The 20,892-nt window shown below is 33.3% G+C and overlaps 3 protein-coding genes and 1 non-coding gene across 8 annotated transcripts; 2 read left to right on the top strand and 2 right to left on the bottom strand.

Annotated features, from left to right (window-relative positions):
• Nucleotides 1-5,154: 5,154 nt before the first annotated feature.
• On the bottom strand, nucleotides 5,155-5,247 carry LOC148764040 (small nucleolar RNA snoR8a). Its single transcript, XR_016024952.1, has one exon. It is a non-coding gene; the product is annotated as a small nucleolar RNA snoR8a (small nucleolar RNA).
• A 2,639-nt stretch (nucleotides 5,248-7,886) lies between these two features.
• Nucleotides 7,887-13,690, top strand: LOC18608762 (WD repeat and SOF domain-containing protein 1). The gene is made up of 16 exons (XM_007043613.3): nucleotides 7,887-8,235; nucleotides 8,323-8,434; nucleotides 8,545-8,572; nucleotides 9,404-9,502; nucleotides 9,643-9,712; nucleotides 9,881-9,915; nucleotides 10,026-10,100; nucleotides 10,195-10,290; nucleotides 11,229-11,292; nucleotides 11,600-11,653; nucleotides 11,864-11,949; nucleotides 12,036-12,096; nucleotides 12,185-12,249; nucleotides 12,349-12,454; nucleotides 12,802-12,890; nucleotides 13,204-13,690. Exons 1-16 carry the CDS (start codon nucleotides 8,080-8,082, stop codon nucleotides 13,364-13,366), a joined length of 1,359 nt encoding a protein of 452 aa, XP_007043675.3. The 5' UTR covers nucleotides 7,887-8,079; the 3' UTR covers nucleotides 13,367-13,690.
• A 690-nt stretch (nucleotides 13,691-14,380) lies between these two features.
• CBP20 (CAP-binding protein 20) lies at nucleotides 14,381-17,275 on the bottom strand. The gene is made up of 8 exons (XM_007043612.3): nucleotides 17,243-17,275; nucleotides 16,923-17,146; nucleotides 16,697-16,835; nucleotides 16,471-16,504; nucleotides 16,112-16,222; nucleotides 15,269-15,322; nucleotides 15,074-15,180; nucleotides 14,381-14,775 (listed from the first exon to the last, which is right to left on the bottom strand). The coding sequence occupies exons 1-8, from the start codon at nucleotides 17,258-17,260 to the stop codon at nucleotides 14,701-14,703; spliced, it is 762 nt and encodes a 253-aa protein (XP_007043674.3). The 5' UTR covers nucleotides 17,261-17,275; the 3' UTR covers nucleotides 14,381-14,700.
• A 211-nt stretch (nucleotides 17,276-17,486) lies between these two features.
• Nucleotides 17,487-20,767, top strand: LOC18608760 (protein NUCLEAR FUSION DEFECTIVE 6, mitochondrial-like). Of its 5 annotated transcripts, none has more exons than XM_018115927.2 (4): nucleotides 17,488-17,777; nucleotides 17,882-18,003; nucleotides 18,393-18,441; nucleotides 19,477-19,878. In XM_018115927.2, exons 1-3 carry the CDS (start codon nucleotides 17,626-17,628, stop codon nucleotides 18,398-18,400), a joined length of 282 nt encoding a protein of 93 aa, XP_017971416.1. In that variant the 5' UTR covers nucleotides 17,488-17,625; the 3' UTR covers nucleotides 18,401-18,441; nucleotides 19,477-19,878. The 5 variants fall into 5 exon arrangements, with proteins under 5 accessions (XP_017971417.1, XP_017971415.1, XP_017971416.1 ...); XM_007043609.3 differs by lacking the exon at nucleotides 19,477-19,878 and adding an exon at nucleotides 18,653-18,874 and having other exon boundaries at nucleotides 17,489-17,777; XM_018115928.2 differs by lacking the exons at nucleotides 18,393-18,441; nucleotides 19,477-19,878 and adding an exon at nucleotides 20,542-20,767 and having other exon boundaries at nucleotides 17,487-17,777.
• The last annotated feature ends 125 nt before the right edge of the window (nucleotides 20,768-20,892 follow it).

Below are 20,892 nucleotides of genomic sequence, written 5' to 3'. Positions count from 1 at the left end.
GAAGGGTTGTATTGGTTGGATTCTCGCTGCAGCGAGAAAGTTACTGACGCTTCTCACTGTAGCGAGAATGAATCTTGTTGCAACGAGAAACTTTCTATCTTGCTTATTATCTTGTTCGGTTTCTGCCCTATTTCCCACTTCTTTGGTACCATAGTTGAGCATGGACTTTCAACATTAAGGAATTAAATAATTAAGTTTTAAATAAGGAGGTTTGGTGAGAAACCTTCGGTCAATTGATAATTTGAGCCAAAATTTGCTGCAGCAAGAATGCCTTTCCGCTGTAGCGAGGACCAGTCATTTACTTGACTTGATTTGCTTGAATGTCTTTAAAGTTTTCACTCTTCAAATCTTTTGTTGAGCATGAATTTTTTATCATCAAGTGATTTACTCATTAGGGGTTTAAATGAGGGGTTTTAATAAGAACCAAACTAAATTGCATTATTTTAAAGATAAATGCATCATGATTTCGTTAAATCTTCCTTATTGTATGTCTGTTCCCTTCCTTGTTCACTCACTGGGTTTATACTCACTATTTTCAACTTCATGTTTTCAGATTAAGAGGCAACCGGTAACTAGGTCGAGGTGTCTTTGTAGATTCGTATCCTTGGTAAGTATTTTGGCATTTTCATACCCGCACATTCACCTTGGTCACTCCGCTGGAAGCCTAGAGTTATTTTTGTTGTAAATACGTATATGGGATGAAAAGTACTAAGATATATGTTTTAGACAATTTATGTATATTTGATTGGTAATGCCACTATGAAATGACAATGGTTAGCATTATTTTGAGTTGTAATTATGAAATAGAACCTTAGCAAAATTTGAAGGAATTATGAATGGATCATATAGACAGGTTTGCTTGGGCTTAGTGGGCTATGTCCATTGGGTCCATGCGCCGGTCATGGCTCGGAATTTGGGTCGTGACAATTCCCAGCCATCATTTCTAAAACCACATATTGTAATTCTCAACTATAAATATTTCAGTAACATTTTATAGCAACTCAATATTCACATTTGTATTATGTTAAAATAATGTCACCCGTTTACCAACTTATAATGGCATTAGTAATCAAATATACATATTTGATTTTTAATATGAATCTTATTGGTCTACATTACTTATACGTATACACAATCATAAGACTCTTGACAGTCAGCGGAGTGATCTTAGGTGAAAGTACAGCTACTGAGATGCCATAGTACCTACCAAGAAGGCGAGCATACGTGAACAGCTCAATCTAGGTCCCAATTACCTCCGAATCTGAAAACATGAAGTTTAAAAGAGTGAGTATAAAACTCAGTGAGTGAACATAAGAATGAAACAAGCAACCGATACAGAAAGATTTTGAAAACATGATGCACTTTTGTTAAAAACAATGCAATTTAGTTTAATTTCTTGTAAAACCCCATAATTCAACCTTTGATTATTAAATCCCTTAGTGTTGAAAGATCCATGATAAACCCTGAAGTTGAAAAGAATGAAAGTTTCAGCAAATGTCCAAGCAAGAAAAGCAAAACAAAGGGTTTCTCGCTATAGTGAAAAGGTATTTTTGGTTTACATATGTTTTGGTTTTTTAAACATATCTTATACTACAGAAGTCTAATTAACATGATTTTTAGGTCATTAGAAAGCTAAGAGGCTGGGCTACAACTTTGATGTTTACCATTTTGCCCAGTTTTAATTGGAAAGTGGTCAAAATCATTAAAAAAAATGAAAGCACTGCACCACAATTTTGAAACCACCCCAGAGTTTCTCGCTCCAGCGAGAATCCATTCTCGCTGCAGTGAAATTCAGAGCATGGATTAAGGCTGCCTACTTGAGAGTTTCTCGCTGTAGCGAAAATAAATCTCGCTACAGCGAGAAATAGAGCAATTTAGTTGAAGGGGTCTTGTTACATCAAAAAGCCATTTTCTTGCTAAAATGAAAAACAATTTGGGGGCAATTAACAATGCCAACATACATCACATTCACAGATATTTTCATAAACTTTCTATAACATATATATATACATACATCATCATGCATACCATTCTGCCACACTCAGCTCATGTGCACTCCCTATTCGCACATAGTCGGGTCATCATTAGCTTATGTGCACTCCCACATCGCACATAGTTGGGTCATCATCAGCTCATGTGCACTCCCACATCACACATAGTTAGGTCATCATCAGCTCATGTGCACTCCCACACCTCATATAGCTGGGTCATTATTATCACACAAAAAGAACATCCAAAGCATAATATACATATCAATATAATGTGATAACGCATGAACTATTCATATTGCACATTTCACAAGATAAAAACATTTTATCAAGGGCTTGTTCCCCAAGTATATTTTTTTAAAGCAAAAACAAATGAAACTTTCAAATGATTTATTTAAACATGTAGGCACTTCCCAAAACATTTTGAAATGCAAGTTCACTTACCTTACGATAGTAGGATATTACATTGTTATTTGTTCGGAAGCATATCTAGCTATTCCTACTTGCCGGTCGCTCGTTATTTCCCTCGACACACCACCATAGTACGCTACCTTTACTGTTACACTTCCTAGCAACAATCCCAATTCAATATCTTCAGCGTATATCATTTATACTTTCCTTTTTCATTCAATCACGAATCCTTATTCAACTTAACTTATCTTGACACAATTTTTACCAAAGTTGCTTTTATCCCTTGCTTGCGTAATTCTTTAAATTATGATTACCGGTAAATTGTTTATGACTCTAACACATATATTAATCTTTTCTCAGGATATTTATCAAGTTCAATTATCCTTTCCACAACAACCACAATTTCTCACAATATGCCACTTAAAATGTCAACTACACATCAATTCACATTTTCTCAAGATTCCTCAACTACACTTAAAACATCATTTGTCTTTACCTTTATGATTGCTTGACCCGTACTTGCACTCTAATATTCCTTCAAAACATTAATCATCAAGCTACCAAAATGATTCACACATTATTTCTCCAAAGATTTAACCAACCATGAGCTTAAAACACAAAAATCCTTACCTTAGCTTGCTTGAATTACAAAACCAAGCTTTTCTTCCTTTCTTTCTTTTTCTTTCTTCTTCTTCTAGGGTTTAGATGTGCTGAAAATTGGGGTTAGAAGCTGCAGGTTTAGTGCCCAAGAAGTTTGGAGAAGAAAGAAGTAAGAAAAGAAAGGAAATGAAAAGAAACAAGGGAAATCACATGACAAAATTTGATTTTCATGAACTTGAAATGAAAATGGCATTAGAAGCTTCAAGAAGAAGAAGAAAATATCTTGCTGGAGGAGATAAGGACACTCATGGCTGATAAAGATGAGAGTCAATCCCCTACTTAAATTAACCGTATACTCATTTTTCATGAAAAATTTTGACACTGAATAAAATATTAATATTTTAATATTATTTTATTTCAAAAATTTTCACTTGTCTCCTTGGTACCCAAAATACCTTATTATGCCTCAATTCACTTCCAAATCACTTTTTATCTAGCAAATTCTTTCTCGATAAAAATATTATTATTTTATTATTATTCCCTTGCGTGCGAAATATTTTATCTTAAAAAACTCTTTTCATCTTTCCTCACCTTTAAACATTATAATTAACCTCATTTGACATCTGATAAACTTCATTAGCCACCATGTCAAAGTACGGGGTATTACAAAAAAAATAGTATTTGGGAATAAATGAGGAATAGCTTAGTTATTCCCTATACCAAATGTGCTGTTAAGGTATCTCAAATTAAATAGTGCAAGGGAAAAGGATATAAACGTCATTAAAATCTGCCTTGTAGTTGCAGTTAAAAGCACACATAGATAGTAATTAGGCACCATGTCAAGACACAAGGAGATTAATAACTTGTCTTGGCATTTTGCTTGGTATCTCTCTTATTAGTTGAAAATCAAAGAAGCAATTGTGGTGGTCGGGAGCTCAATGTAGATTGAATATAAGGCAATGGTAGTTGCATGTTGTGAAATTGTATGGATTTTATATCGATCAAAATACCTATCAAGTTCTTGTATTCATACATTTTGCTCAATTTAATCCCTATACTTAAAATTGAAGCAATTTAGTCCATTGATTTTGAGAATTACTTTAATTTAATTCCTTATTTTAATGACATCCAATTTTCCAGTTAAAGAGAGTGACGTTAACGTTGACGTGACATTGACGTGACACTGACGTGATATATTTTGATGACGTGACATTAAGATGATGACATGGCATGTCATGTGACATCGATGTGATGACATGACAATGTCACGTGGTATTAATATGATGATGTGACATTGACATGGTGACATGTCAAGGCCACGAGACAAATAAAAAAATTTAAAAAAATATTTGTATCATGTTATAGGGATTGAATTGAACAAAAATATATAATACAAGAACTAAAGTGAACAAAATTAAGATGTTAAGGGAATAAATTGAAAAAAAAATTGAAAACACAAATATTTAAATAGATGATAGATATACTTGTTAATAAGTTAAATATTTAACTGTAAAAGATTTATGGTGTTAAAAAATATATAAATATTTTTCTTACTTAATTATTTGATTCTAAAATATGTACATTAATTTATTTTCTTTTCAAAAATTAAGTTTGAATTTTGCTTCTATAAAAAAATTTTGAAAAGAATTTCATACCTAAAGCCAAATTTAGATGAATAACTTACATTATGTTAGAATAAAATAATATAAAAATACTAAATAATTTTTTATTTATAATAGTATAAAAGTTTAAAATTTATTTGACTTAGTTTTTAACTCGAGTTGAACTCAAATTTGCAAAATAGATTGATTTAGTTATAACTTTCACAATTTACAAATACCCATTCTTTTATAAGTATTCAACTCTTATCCAATTTACCTTTTATTTAAATTTACTTAAAATTTCATATAAAAGAATTTTATTTAAGTTCAAATACCACAATCAAATTCTGCTAAATTTAAATTTAAATTATTAATTTGCATCTATAAAAAATTTGTAAATACAAAATAAAATGGTATAAATATTTACAATTATATTTAACTTTATTAGCCAAAAATGCAGTTTTTAATCTAGAAAACTTCAACCTAAAAACTATTACATGAAATATTAAACAAAATAAAAACATAAAAAATAAACAAAAAATTGAAGGAGTGGAGTAGCTCAGATTCAATGGGTGTAATAAGAAGTTTGTCATGTCCATATTAAGTAAGTCAGAACGAGAAATTATTTTTATAATTATCGCTAACTCCATATCTCCATTCTTTATTTTTTTTAAAAAAAACTAAATCAAGTTATTTTACTAATTTGAGTTCAGCTTAAATTAAAAACTAAGTCAAATAAATTTCACATTATTATACTTTTATAAATAAAAGAAAAAAAGTATTTATTTAATCTTTTTATATTATTTTATTTTAACGTAAGGTAAGTTACTCATCTAAATTTGTCTTTAGGTATGAATTTTTTTTCTAAATTTTTTTTATAGAAGGAGAATTCAAACTTAATTTTTTGCAAAAAAAATAAATTAATATATATATATATATATATATATATATTAACGTCCTAAATCTTTTACACTTAAATGTTTGACTTATTAATAAGTATATCTATCATCTACTTAAATATTTATATTTTTTAAATATTTTTTTCAATTTAGTCTCTCAATATTTCAATGTTGTTCAATTTAGTCATTGTATTATATATTTTTGTTCAATTTAATCTCTAAGACGTGGCATAATTTTTTTGAAAATTTTTTTAATTTGCCATGTGGTACCGGCACGTCAGCATTGCCATGTTATCATATTAATGTCACGTGACATTATCAAGTCATTACGTTGGTGTCACGTGGCATGCCATGTCATCATGTTGGCGTCACCTTATCAGAGTATGCCACATCAGCTTTGACGTCATCTCTTTTAATGACAAAAGTAGATGTCATTAGGAAAAGAGATTAAATTGAAATAATTTCTAAAATGAAGTGATTAAATTGTTTTAATTTTGAGTATATAGATTAAATTGAATAAAATATATGAGTATAGGTATTTGGTGAGTATTTTGATAGTTTTATATTTATTAAAAGATCTTGGACTAGATCATACTAAGGCATTTGAACTCTATTGTGACAATCAATCCGCTTTGCATATTTGCAAGAACCTCATTTTTTTATGAAAGAACAATATATATATATATATATATATATAAATTGATTGTCATTTTATTAGAGACAAAATGCTAGCCGGTGTTGCAAGTCTTACTTATGTTCCTACCAATTTGCACTTGGCAAATATGTTTACCAAGGCCCTACAACCAACACATTTTTACTCACTCATCAGCAAGATAAGCATTCTTGACATACACGCTCAGGAGTGTTAGAAGCTGAAGGCTGCTGGTCATATGCACCTCAGGTGCTACCTTCTCTGATTTAGCTTAATTATTCATAATTAGTGTATTAGTTAGTTAATTGTTAATATTAGAAGAGTTAGTTAATTAGTTAGTGGCAATTTTATAATAAAGTCTTTAGTTGTTTTCCTTTTCTAGCAGTGTATATAAACCCTACCGTAACTAATGAATCAGTCAAGCAATTCATTTGTGCAATTTACTAGATTTCTTCCTTTCACAATCAATTGTATTCTCCCTTACAAATGGATAGTGTTTTCTTAAATGTAATTTATTATATTTCTCCTTTTTCTTTGACGTGGCATAAATCTTGACCCAAAAAATTAATTGGATTCATCTTTTTGCCACATAGACATCTAAAAGTCGGGACACACATATTTTTACTGCACGTGACATTGAGATGGCAGGTTTCATAAGAATTGTAATGACTTATTAAAAATATAAATTTATTTGAAACATTTTTAAAAGGTTATACATAGATAAGAGTTTCAAGACTTATGAATGAAAATGAAATATTACACAAAGATCATGGATGTATGGTGCATTCTACTTGTAAAAATTTATATTGAACACTTCCATTCACTAGCATAATTAAATAGTTTTTACTATATGAGATTTAGATTTAAAAAGGTTTTCTTTCGTCAATTAATTAAATATCACAAAATAGAATGTTGTATCAGTTCTAGAGTGATGATTTCATGGTAATTACTATGAAATCTTGACATGAAATCTCAACAATCACATAATTTTCACTCATAATAAATAACAAAAAATTACTTTAAATACTTAAATTAGTTAAATTTGATTTTCTACCTAATAAAACTATAACCATTAAAAAATTTCAAAATAATAAACCCTAGATATTTCATATCACTAAAAATTCTTTTCTTCTTTTTTTTTTTTTACAATTTACAAAGTGGATAAGATTAGAAGATTGGTAGTAAAACAATTGAAATAGGATAAGCAATCCCATGAAAGGAACTAATGATTCTTTTGTTCTTATTTTTTACTTGAAAAAAGAAAAGAAAAAATGAAAAAGAGCAAAAAACTAAGTGCTTGTTTGCTCTGGTTTTTTTTTTAACTTATTTACTTTTTAAAAGTAAAAGGTAGGTTAAATATAAAATTTTAAAAAACTCTTAAAAAAAACTTATTTTTAAAAAATAAAATTAAAAAAAAATTCAAGAAAAACTCTTGTAAGGAGTTTTTTCTTTTTTTCTTTTAAAAATATAAAATTTTTTTATTTTTATATAAAAATATCTTCATCTGTTAAAAATAATTATAACATTACCTTTTAAAAAAAAATACCCTTAATGATAATTTTAACTAAAATTATAACTTATATAAAAAAATTTATCAAATAATTTTAATTTAATTTTAAAAATTATTATTTTTTATAAAAACTTTATAATAATTTTTACGTTGGAAAAAAAATCCAACAAAACAAGTTTTAAACGTGGACGAGGTCTTCAGAGAAACCCAATCCAATAGAAAGCATCCGGGCTTTGGACAATTTTTAGTGTTTGGCCTCTTGTCTTCTAGGGTTTAAGGTTTAACTCTCTTAGGGGTTTTGCTTTCCGATTCTCTGAGAAACTGTGCGATTCTAAGTCTCTGCTTCTCCGACCATACATGTTACTGAATTATCATTATTCCTTCTGTTATAAACTCTAAATCCAAAGAGAGAGAGAAAATGAAGGTGAAAGTAATATCACGTTCCACAGATGAATTCACTCGAGAACGAAGCCAAGACCTCCAAAGGGTATTTCGTAATTTTGACCCAACCCTTCGAACCCAGGAGAAAGCCGTCGAGTATGTCCGTGCGCTTAACGCCGCCAAATTGGATAAGGTAACATCAAGTTGGGACTGAACTGGTTTTATTTTATTTGGCAATTTCATTCACTATTTGATCACTTTTGTCCTTGTCCTTGTTTAGATATTTGCCAGGCCGTTTATTGGAGCTATGGATGGGCATAGAGATTCCATTAAGTGTATGGCAAAGAACCCAAGTTACTTGAAAGGAATTTTTTCTGGTTCCGACGATGGAGGTATTCTTTTTTATCCTAATATTTGTATTTTCATCCTTATATAGTAGTACCAATGCCGTCATAAGAGAAGTATAAAAGCTTCTAATTTCTTATCACTCATTTTTTTGTAGATATTCGTCTTTGGGATATAGCTTCCAGGTATTCCTATTCCTCTTTACTTTTTTTTTTTTGAAAGGTAGAATTTTACTTCAAGAAAGCCATGTACACTATTGCTAGGGTGGTCAAGAGAGCCCTCCCCTGTATACAAAAACTCAGCAGGGGGGCAAAAAACATGCTATCAAAAATAATCCAGACCTGCTTCTAGGTAGCAAAAGACCTGCCCTCAGTAGACAAGTCCCAGTTGCCGGACACACTGTACAAACCCAAAAAAAACTTACAGTCCCTAACACCATTAAACCAAAGGGAGAAATAAACCCCTAAACAACTCAAGTCAGCATAATCATCTTAAACAAGCCAGATCAGATCACTCCGTCTACCAATTCCCGATTTAGCAAGGCTGTTGGCAACCTTATTAGCTGATTGAGGAAGATCAGAAAAGGAGGCTGAGGGAGGAAATCAACACCTTATTACTGCTTTTACTTGTCAAGCAGTTTTGGATGTAATTGTACAGAACTCTCCTTCTCCAAAGCTGTCCTTATGCTATGAGGAGTCTTCTTCCAGATCAGTTTAAGACTTGTTATCCTATTCCTCTTTACTTGCAACTAAGATTAATTTGAATCTTTATTTTGGGACCCCCTCCATCTGTTATGAACTGAGTAATAAATTAGAGCTTTGAAACCAAGCTATTAAAAATTACCTTTTTCTTTTCAAACTTATTATAGTATAATGATTGGTACCAATAGTGGTTTCATCAGGCTAGTAGCTCGTTTAATTTTTCTTCATTCATAGATATTTGGCGGTTTTATATTGTCACATTGTTATTTGAAATGCATTGTGATTTACATTTATGTTTGAAATTTTTGATTAAAGGCGAACAGTTTGTCAGTTTCCTGGACACCAAGGTGCTGTACAAGGTTTGACAGTATCAACAGATGGAAGCATTCTGGTATCCTGTGGAAGTGATTGCACGTAAGACACAACTTCAATAGTTAAATTTGATTTTCAACATGGAGTGAAAGAGTATTAAGCTGAAACTTACACACATTTATTATCCTGAAGATTCACCTAATTTTCTCAATGTTGTAAACTCTACAAATCTTTCTTTTCAGTGTTAGGCTCTGGAATGTTCCTGGTGCTACTCTTGCAGATTCAGATAACCTTTCCGATAATTCAGCCAAGGTATGCTATACTCTCTTGTTATATTCATGTATTTCTGCAAAGAATTGTTTTCAGTTACACTTCTTTCTCTTTCCATTCCCAACCCTAAGCCCCAACCTCTCCTTTTTACTTTCTTTATTTCTTGACCAAGAATTCCATTGCTATCTAACTGCAACTTGTATTTTCCAGGCACTGGCAGTTTATGTTTGGAAGAATGCGTTCCGGTAACGATCTTGACTTTTCAGAAAATATTTTTGTTCTTTTAGCCTTATCATTTTATGGAACAATGCTTAAAGGGTTCGTTTCTTTTTTCTTGGGTTTGTATTGTAATCAGGGCTGTTGATCACCAGTGGGATGGTGATCTCTTTGCCACAGCTGGTGCTCAAGTAGATATATGGAATCACAATAGGTTTTGATCTCAACTAGTCTTGTACTTTTTCCTTTTGTTTTTTCTTTTCTGTGGTATGCAGATTAATTTTGAGAATGTGGCTTTCTGTAATTAGGTCTCAGCCAGTGAACACTTTTGATTGGGGAACAGACACCACTATATCTGTTCGATTTAATCCTGGAGAGCCAAATATTTTGGCAACATCAGCTAAGTAAGTATAGGTGCTTCCTCCTAGATCAAGTGTTATGTGGTTGACAAAATGGATTCATGATATATAAAGTTAAGTTTAAACCTTTCAACTTTTTAAATCGTAGTATATTTTATCCTAAGAAGATTAAAATAGAAGACTGAACCAGAGTGATAATGGTCATATGACAAATCAAGTAAGACTTTATCAAATTTAGTTCTTGTGTCCAGTCCCCATCTCGGCCTTCCTCTCTTTAAGTATAAATTAAAGATGAAATTAAAGGGGGCTAGAGCGGAGTGAGATCTGTAATGTCAACTATCTTGGTTGGCTATGAACCCAAAAAACAATTTAGTCTTCCTATAGTATATTTGGCTACCATAGATTTCCAATGACCCTTTCTGTGGTGTTTGAGATCTTGTTTCCAAGGGATAGCAGTTAGGAATACTGTCATATGCTGTTAATCTATGCTTTCCAGTCACAATACTAAGTTAGGTAGTTAATAAAATATACTGTTTTGTTTATAGGTCAATTCTGCAGTGGAGGAAACTGATTCTTTTCTAAGTGATCATTGATATGATTATGCTCTTCTGATAATCTAAAGGGATTTGTGGGTGATACTATGTCATTAATTCTTGAAATAGGCTTTTAGCAAGCAGTTTTCGGTTGAATGGTACTTTTAGTGCATTTTTTGTGTGAGGTTAAACTTTTGAACTTCTAGGTTTCAACCTCTGCAGTAAATGTAATATGTAAATTGAAAGAAAATTATTCAATGTAAAGCAAATTAGTTTTTCAGATTGATGTGCATTGTATGTGGTAGGTTTTTGGCAAACTGTTTTGTCTTCCATAGGTCTATTTTGTATGTGGAACTTTTTGTCCTCCTGAAAATGCCTATACTTCATTACAATGTTTTCGTACATCATATAGTATATGATTGTTTGGATACATTTGTTTTTGGTTTATAGTGACCGGAGCATAACATTATATGATCTGCGGATGTCATCCCCAGCAAGGAAAGTTATCATGAGGGTAATTCTGGACTCTTTTTGAGTTTGAAGACATGGAATTCATACTTCTTGCTTGTAAAAATTCAGATTATGTTTATTGTAAATCTAATTTTTGCTGGTTCTTTTTATCTATTATAAATGGTGATGGTTTTCCTTAAAAGAGCGTTGGAACTTGTTAAATTTAGATTTAATATTTTTGAGCTCAAAAGAGCTCAGCAGAATATCTTCCTTTTAGTTTTTGAAATTTTGTGTTAAGCGGTAGCTATTCAACAATATTGCAAAATCAGTACTTGTTCGCAGGCAATCTAACTTGTATCTTCTTGTTACAGACGAAAGCCAATTCTATTGCTTGGAATCCAATGGAGCCATTGAATTTCACCGTGGTAAGGGCAAACAAGTTGAAGCATTTTTCTATTAAACATAAGTTTCCAACATTTTCTTGTAGAAGGTTCTTTGATGTTTAAGATTGCTGCCAATTCTTGTATGGTAGTTGATTTTTGTGGCAGCATTGCTCCACCAGAGAATAAGGAAATAAAAAGGGAACAAAACATTTGATAAAGGAATCTTTTTGCTGAAGAACCCTTTGAATGCAGGCAAATGAGGATTGCAACTGCTACAGCTATGATGCTAGAAAACTGGATGAAGCCAAGTGTGTGCACAAAGACCATGTTTCTGCAGTGTAGGATGACCTGGTTTTAGTCTTAGTGCTTGATGGTCAAGCAATCTATCTTCATGAAATATTAACCTCTCACCTATTTTTTCCAGAATGGATATTGATTTCTCACCAACTGGTCGGGAATTTGTAACTGGATCTTATGATAGAACAGTGAGCTGTCTTTCTTTAGTTTCAATTCTGTTGTACATTGTTTTTGTTTACCAAGGACGTTGGTGTTTAACAGGACTTCTGTCTACAGGTTAGAATTTTCCAGTATAATGGTGGTCACAGTCGAGAAATCTACCATACAAAGAGGATGCAAAGGTTTAGTTTCCAATCATTTAGATAATACTATATAAGGATGTTTCAATTTATTGAATCCGTTTTTTTTTTTTTCCTGATCGCTTTTCCTCTCGTTTTTAGGGTATTTTGTGTGAAGTATAGCAGTGATGCCAGTTATGTCATTTCAGGAAGTGATGACACCAACCTTAGGCTCTGGAAAGCTAAAGCATCAGAACAATTGGGAGTGGTAAGAATCTCATCATTTGACATGATTCATTGGGATCTCTACATTTAAACCATATTCCCTACTGTCAAAGCTAACTGAGAAATTTGTTGCAACTGTCTTATCAATTGAGAATCACCTTTTGTAACAGAGAGCTATGGCCTGTTTAGGCTCTAAAATCAGACTATAGTATTTATTTATTTCATATATCTTTTCTATGGATTCTAATGGTTGCATTTCAAACTTCAGATGATAGCTTTAAGGTCTTTAGACATTCATATTTGCATTTGGTCCGAGCTAAGTAACTGAAGCAATTTCTCTTGTTGCATCCCACCTAAAAATCTCATCCATTCTTCTTATCCCTTATGCAGGTACTTCCAAGGGAAAGAAAGAAGCATGAATATCTTGAAGCTGTTAAGAATCGCTACAAGCACCTTCCTGAAGTCAAGCGTATTGTGAGGTAAAATTGAAACTGAACATGTTGCCACTCTCGCTGCAAGCACCTTCCAATTTCAAAACCGGTGACAATATGAAAAGAATACCTATATTACCTCCCTTTTTTGTGGAATTTCCCTGTACACTAGGAAATTGATTTATTTAATCTTTCTGGTCTCTTGATATCTGTTAGATTTTTATTTTCACCGGAAGAGGTTTTCTTCTGCTTTGGTAAATGAACTTGAGAGCAGGAGAGTTTTTCAAGTTACATTTGATGAGAACAAATGATCTTCATATTAAGTCCTTAATGCTCCTGTATTGGTTGTATGATTATGCAGGCACAGGCACTTACCAAAACCAATTTACAAGGCAGCCAACCTCAGACGCACAATGATTGAAGCAGAGAGAAGGAAAGAACAGAGAAGGAAAGCTCACAGTGCCCCTGGAAGTGTAGTGACTGAATCCATACGTAAAAGAAGAATCATTAAAGAGGTTGAGTGAGTTGCAAATGGACGTGTTCCCAGGAACTATGCCTTGCACATGCATCAGCACTGCACATCTGTAGTTCTCTGCAGTGCAATGCTTGTGGCATGCAATTCCCTAAGTTCTATGACGTTTGTGCAATCCTCAACTGAATGTAAGCTGTAGTGAGATGAGGCAGGATCTCTTTGCTTTTTTTGTCCCCTTAATTTAACAGTTTTGTCACATAGAAAATTTATCATCGATATCTTTGTAATTTTAATGTTGTCATAATCTGGTTTATTAACGAATGAAAAATGGAAACTTGGTTTCCTTCTTATGCAGTTGGCTTGTGCTTTTTGATCATCTCCTCTTTGGGCATTCGTTGACCAATCATGTTCTTCAACTTCATATAGAACTTTTTTTTTACTATATATATGTGTAGAACTCCTTTTGTAAGTAGTATATCCTAAAGGTAGGATCAATTTTCTGCACAGGCCAAATTTAGTTACACGGATGACAAGGATAACATTACTTTTATTAGACTTGACAATTTTGTATGTGACACGAATAGATATAGAATTAGACGAGTTTAGATTTAGAATAATCATGTTTCATGTTTTAATTGTGTCAACACAATTAAGGCACAAAAATTTGTGTCTTAAAACATGTTTTTCCATTTAAAGTACATTTAATTAATTGTGTATATGTATAAGTTATGTTTCGTTGAATTTAATTAATCATGTAAATGTATCTACTTATTATGTTTATAATCCAATTATGATCTATTTAAGCTTTATATAAATATTTATTTTATTATGATTAATGGTTATGGAATTTATTATACTTATGAATATAATTATTGTATTATATTTCTTTTGTAATTATATACATTTTGATTTAATTGTATTAATTATTTAAATGAATTATAACTAATTTCGTATTAAAAATTTAATAAACATATTCATATTCATATTTAAAATCTTGACATTCTTGTCAGATGTCATTCTATTTTTCTTGGTTTTTTCATCTTACAGTGGAGATGGAGACCTGCTGTATCAAAAGGTACAACTAAAATTCATCCAGAGTGATGCTTGATAGAATCAAAGCCAATATGACAATATGAGCACATTAGTTGGCAAAAAATAAAAGAAAATAAATCATCAACAGTTCACCTTTAATCATACAACAAAAGCCTAAAACCAAGTTCTAGGACAGCAGCAGCATAATGCCCTAAATCAGTAAGAGAGCGCATAAGCAGCATTTGGCGCCCAACAATTGTAGCAAAAAACACTCGACATTGTCCTACATGTGTAGCACCTCTTAAAATTGCCAAAAGTTACTCCGGATACCACCCCACACAACTGAAGAATCCATTAAGGCCGCTGTTTCCGATCATCTTCTTCATCATCATCAGAATCACCACTCTCACGAAAACGTGGATTCTTCTCCTGTTGGATTAAAATTGTGGTTAAAGTATGCAACAGACACCACAGATAGTACAAATTACCACACAGCTAAATGGCCAAGGGAATTTGGAATTGCAGTTCCCATCCGGCCATTTTTTAATCCTTTTTTTAATTTCTTCCTTTTCCTAAATGGCATTTTACCTAAAGACCCATCTATTTTGACCCGAAGTATCCCTAGACGACACAAACAAACAAAAGCACAGGAGCAAGTATGGGGATATTAATAATTCATGCTTTCTTAATTAAACAATAAACTCTTTGCAGTACTGTTAGGCATTACCGGTCTGGAGTCATTGTCAGAGTTTCTCCTAAATTCATGATCTGAGGTTCTCTTTGAGGAACCATGTGCGTAGCGGTCATCATCTCGGTGTCGCTTCCGATTGTAATCTGCTTTATCAACAGTGGATCAAATAAAGGAATGACTCAGACATATATAAGACACAAATCATTAGACATGCTATTCTATGATAAATACCTCTCCCCTGACGATAAGAACTCCTATGACCATGGCCCCCACCATGCCTACCATCTGCAATAAAAGGATGTCAGAATGTTTTATCTCTATTTCGAACATATTGATGCCCAAAACAAAATGAGATGCAGACATAAATGAAGAGAGAAGCCTATAAGCACATGAGAAGTTAAATGGTATCCAGAAGATTGGCTTCAGTACACAGGATCAGTCATGCAGGGATCAAGTGATAGGTACTACTGAAATTTTAAGGAAAACTATAAAGCAAAGGAAATGAATAAATACCCAAATGCCACAAGCACACAACCTATCATTTATCAAGAGTATAATATTAAGTCTACAAAACTTATAAAGCATGGTATCAACTTTTCAGGTTCCTAATTTACAAGACAGCTGAAAGAACTTAAAAAGCACAGTATCAACCTTTCTTCCTGTTGATTGTCATCTTCCAGTTTCCAGTTAAAGTCATTTGCTTAACTTTTGCTTGGGTCTTTAACATATAGTGTGTAGTCTTTCTGTGGATGTACTATTCAACCAATAGAGGTAAGAGGAGCAGGTTTGACAAGTCATATTAGATTGTACCATCCAAACTTCTTTCCAAACATCGTTAACAAAGTAAACAAGTTTGCTGCATTTCAACAAAGTGGCCAGAGAAAGCCTATTTCTCTACCTCAAACATTTAAAACCAGCAGTATGATCTCCCTGCTTAAAACGTAAGGTTTGAATCCACCTTCCTCCAAGTCCAAAAAGAAAAGGCAACCTTGTGGTTTTAGGACCCCAAAAAAAAAAGGAATAATTCTAACAGACAGGCTAGAGATCTATATCTAACAGTCAATAGAAACTCACAATGAGGGGGCATAACTGGTGGGAATGAGCCCAGTGATCCAGCACCATAATCTACAAGCTGCCTTTGTGCTTCCAACTCTCTCTGAACTAATTTTCCATAGCCACCTCTGCGTATAGCATGTTAAGGTAGGAAACCATATATACAATCACAAGCAGAAGGGAAACCAACTCTTTAGATTGGGAATCGACAAACCCTAAATCTCAATGTATAAGTGATTTATGAGATTTGAAACTAGTGTATCCGAAATTCTAAATCAATATTAGACTTCACAAATTTATACATATACATCTTCTGTGTGTGTCTGTGTACAAGATAAGAAATTATCAGCATCAAATTAAAATAGAAGCTAAAAGGATATCAGGATCATAATCAGTTCGATACTCATCTCGCACCTGCATAAATATAAAAAATACTAAATTAAATTCGTACATGAGAAATAGAACTTTGGCAACAGCATCCCAATCATCCTTCACAAGCCCAAAACAAGAAGTCCCAATTCCAAAAGCCAAAACAATGCGAGTTTTCCTTAAAATGTGCATTTGGTCAGACACTAGTAAAATTGCAGGCACAACAAAAGAACTCACTTGGCCACCACTTCGACCACGACCCCATTGCCTTCCTTCAACAAATCCCCAATCAAAATCTACACGAATCGGACGGTCGTCGAGAATTGTCCCGCTAATGTATTTTACAGCATCCTCTGTATCTTCCCTAGAATAATACCTGATGAAGGGGATGAAAATTCACCCAATAATCAATTAAGAGCTTTAAAATAAAGAATTAATAGAAGAAGGAGAAAAGGGGAGTTACAAGACGAAGCAAAAGCCACAAGGTGTTTTAGAGTTCTTGTCAAGGCCCATGATTATTTTCTTAATTTCACCGGCTCGCGAGAAAAGCTCGTAAACTTGTTCTTCAGTTGTGTAAAACGACATGTTTCCGATGTAGACGGTTGTCGAATTCAGGAGTGCTTGCTCGAATTCCTCTTGCGTACCACTGAATTTTCTGTCCCGGTAAGCTGAAAGTTTAGCTTGTTCCTAAGATTTACCCCCAACCACAACATCAAAAATAGACAAATAATAGGAAAAATTATAGTTGATTTGCATTTGAATGAAGCTGGGAAGTACAAATACCTTGAACAGTAAAGCCATTGCCTTTGCCTTGTTCAAATCTTCCAAAATAAAACTGTATTTTCTGCACATATAGAATTATTTAGGTTGGGTGCTGGAGGCCGCGCCATTGATAAAATTACTATATTGTACCCTTTTCCACGGGAATAAAGTTTTTATTGGGCCGTTCCGAATCCCAGAAAAAGGTTTTTATTGGGCCTCGGGCTCATTTTCATTCACCCACTTCTGATTATTCGGTTCAATCCGACTCGACCCGCTTCTCAACTTCGCAAGCTCCCAAGGGTTTTAGTCCAAAATGAAAAACCCCGAAGCAGAAACAAAAGAGGTGAATCTTTGATTTTGGTATTTCAAATATCTCGACATTTTCTCTTCTGGCAAAGATCCCAATGGCATCCTTTGGCGCCGCCGCAAGATCAATTGTCCGATCAAGCTCTGCTCGCAACGCTGCGGCTCGGCTCGCCCCCCAAGCCAAAGCCAATGCCTCTCCTTCGCCGTTTCGTGTCTCCTCCAGAATTCCTCTCTCCAACCGCATTTTCAGGTATCCAACGAATCTCGCTCAACAGAAACACCATTTCTTCATACGAATAGTGAAAAATCTTCGCTTTTTTTTTTTATTCAAGAATTTTTTTTTTGGTGTTGAAGGTGTCCAGTTGAAGCGAGTTTTTGCGTGGAATCGATGCTACCGTATCACACGGCAACTGCTTCTGCTTTGATGACTTCGATGCTCTCCATTTCTCGCCGCAGCTATGGTTGGCTTCCTGAAGGTATTAGGATATTAACCTTTTAGATTATTAGCTTTCTTGTTTGATTATTATTGAGCTTAAGTAAGCATCAATTTTGTTATAAACTCAGTAAAGTTTCCTTATTGCCTTGGCTAGATGGGGTTTGGCTTTTCCTTTTGAGTTCTTTGTTTGCTTCTTTGATCTTGTTTCCAATGGATTCCTGAATGATTTTTACATTATGGTTGCACGATGTGTAGTTTAAGAATTTGGGTGTATAGTATTGAAATTTGAAATAATTCGAAGGATTGATTTGAAAAACTGGGTATGAAATATATTTCTTGTCTGTTTTGTTGTGTTTCATAGAGAAGTTGTCCTTTTGTCACTTTGTCTTGTAGGTTGTCTAACCATTGGATGTTTCATTCTTGAATTAGGTATCTAGGATAGGACTGCCTTGATGTTCTATTCTTCCTTTAATTTCTGGTAAGTTAGCATCTCCAGGGTATTTTGTTAATGGTGCCCTAGAAAAAGTAAAAAGAAATTGTTTTGTAACCCTGGTCCTAGGGAATGCTGAGTTTAGTTTTCATGTGGTTCACTCCTGCAATCTGTCTCGCAAAGATTGAGAGAATATTCTATTAACTGCTCGACTCTTTTGAATAAAAAAAGGTCCATGCTTCTGTTTTTCATGTTGTAGGCCAAGACAAGACTAGATGAAGATCAAGAAGCAAGATGGAATGAGTTGGACTTATTTATGTTTTCAAGCTTTTGAGCTAGACATTGCATTATCTTTAGACTTGATATTGTGCTTATTATTTCTAAGTAGTGATCAAGCACAACATAAATTGAGGGTTATTGTTTAAGTTGTGGTTTATCTCAAGTGTTTTAAGGCTTTTTCAATTGAATGCTTTCCTATAAAGATGATGTATGTTTTCAACCTGATTTATCAGTTTTGATAAGAAGCTTATCACTTCCTTACATTGATCTTTTATTTTCTGATGAGATGATAATGATATAACTGTATGCAGTTTCTTATATCATTGTATGTGTAGCCCCATATTTACAAATGCTATTCAGTAGTCTTCACATGCCTATACGCTACTGCCTTAGAAAAACTTCCTTACTTTGCCTAAGTATTCCCTGGGATAAACAGCCAATAAACAGTATTCCTTTATCTAAATATAGTGGTAATTTCCCTTCATCAATTTTCTATTTTATGCTATTGTTGAAAATTGCTGAGACAGTTGCTTGAAGTGAGCAACTAACCTCAGAGGTGTTGATAAATGATAAGCACTACTATGTTTTTAATCCATTTACTATCAACAATATAACGTGCGAAACTCATGCGTTAGCTCAGATTGCATCTTTTTGCGTTATAAAGTTTCACATCTGTTGTTTCATGATGTGAACCTTGATGCACTTGTTAGTGTAAATGTTTGATTTTCAGTACATTGAAATCGATATAAGAATAGATTCAATGCAATCAATAAGGAGCTTACTTGATAATTTCTATTCAATCAGCTTGCAATGATGATGTGTGACTAATGTTCAGAGGGTTGGACAATTCTCCCTTCTAAGAGAGTGACTGCAGATAACATAGAAGTTTTAAGTGAGCTGATGAGGAGCCAAGTTGAATTCCTAAACTTTCAGACCTAGATGGACCAGTAGATGACTTTACTCTATAGCTCCAAAACAGATGCGAATATTCAGTCAATTCTTTTTATTGCCTTTTGTAGCTCATAGACATTGGGTGCAAAAATGTATTCCAAACTATTGATTAATGTTAGCTTTCTTAGTTTTAACTTTGTTTCATTTGTTGAAGCTAATATGATTTTAAAGCATTGTAATGATATCCTGTATGTCAAGTGGTTGCAAAAATGTATTGCAGATATTTGAATAAAAATGAAAATGATGCTTGATGAATGTCAAATGGTGTTGAGAGAAGCTTGTTCAAAAGTTCTTGTCTTTTAAAGAGAATGATGCCTGAAAAGGTTCAACGTTTGAATGAGATATTAACCAGGCAATTCCATTCTGAAAGTTTCTTTTCTGATCTCATTTTCTCTAACTTTAGCTGACAAATTGTATTTTTTTGCTTTTTTTTTTTACTTCATTCAATTGAAATTATGTATCATATTGCTACCTCAGCTATTTTTCTGTTTCAAAAGCAGTGAATCAAGTCAAGCAGTATTTGACTATAGGCTTTGTATTTCATATTTCTAATTTTGGGTTCTTAATGTGTCTGGCATTGCACTAATTGGTGTAGTATAGATGCGTCTGTAGATTGATTCTTCTTGGAGTGAAAAGTGTCTGTAGTTTTACTTGATAGCTCTCCAAATTAAGTTCGATTTATAGGGGATTCAGTCTTCATCAGGTTGGAGGGGTAATTTCACCTAGGCCAGCAACGTTCGTCACCAGCAGTAGGGGTTTTTACCATTGCCACCGTGTAGTCCTAATTAGCCGTTGATTCAGCCCTTGCATGTACATGGATTCATGTCAAAGCTGATGCTTTTACATAACTTTCCTTTTTCACTTAGGTAATTATCCTTTTTATATTTCTGACACCGAGCTTTGTGTTTTTTACCTTAGGCCTGTAGCCTCTTAATGTTCGCCAATCCAAGCCGGGAGAAGACCAAATTGACCTTAATTTCCTTTCTTTTCACCTCTCGTTTTGTCTTAATTTCTTAACTTGTAGAATCTACTATTCTGGACTTCATTTTTAACTGTTTTAAGGTTTCTCTTTCAGTTTTGCAAAAAAGCTTTGTTGTCGAACATGAATCAATAATAATATAAGAGATGATCTGAGTTTGTGACTTTCTATTGTTTCTCGACCAACAGTGCATCTAGTATTCATTAGTTCTTGTCGATGGCTGACGTGGAATGTGCACCATGTCATGAAAGTTTGATTGCCCTGGAGACCTGCACCTGCATTGATGATTA

The sequence above is a fragment of the Theobroma cacao genome, chromosome 2, assembly GCF_053813885.1.
Source record: "Theobroma cacao isolate CCN51 chromosome 2, ASM5381388v1, whole genome shotgun sequence".
Lineage (NCBI taxonomy): Eukaryota > Viridiplantae > Streptophyta > Magnoliopsida > Malvales > Malvaceae > Theobroma > Theobroma cacao.
The sequence above is the reverse complement of the archived record's forward strand: the minus strand, read 5'-3'. Positions and strand labels throughout refer to the sequence as shown.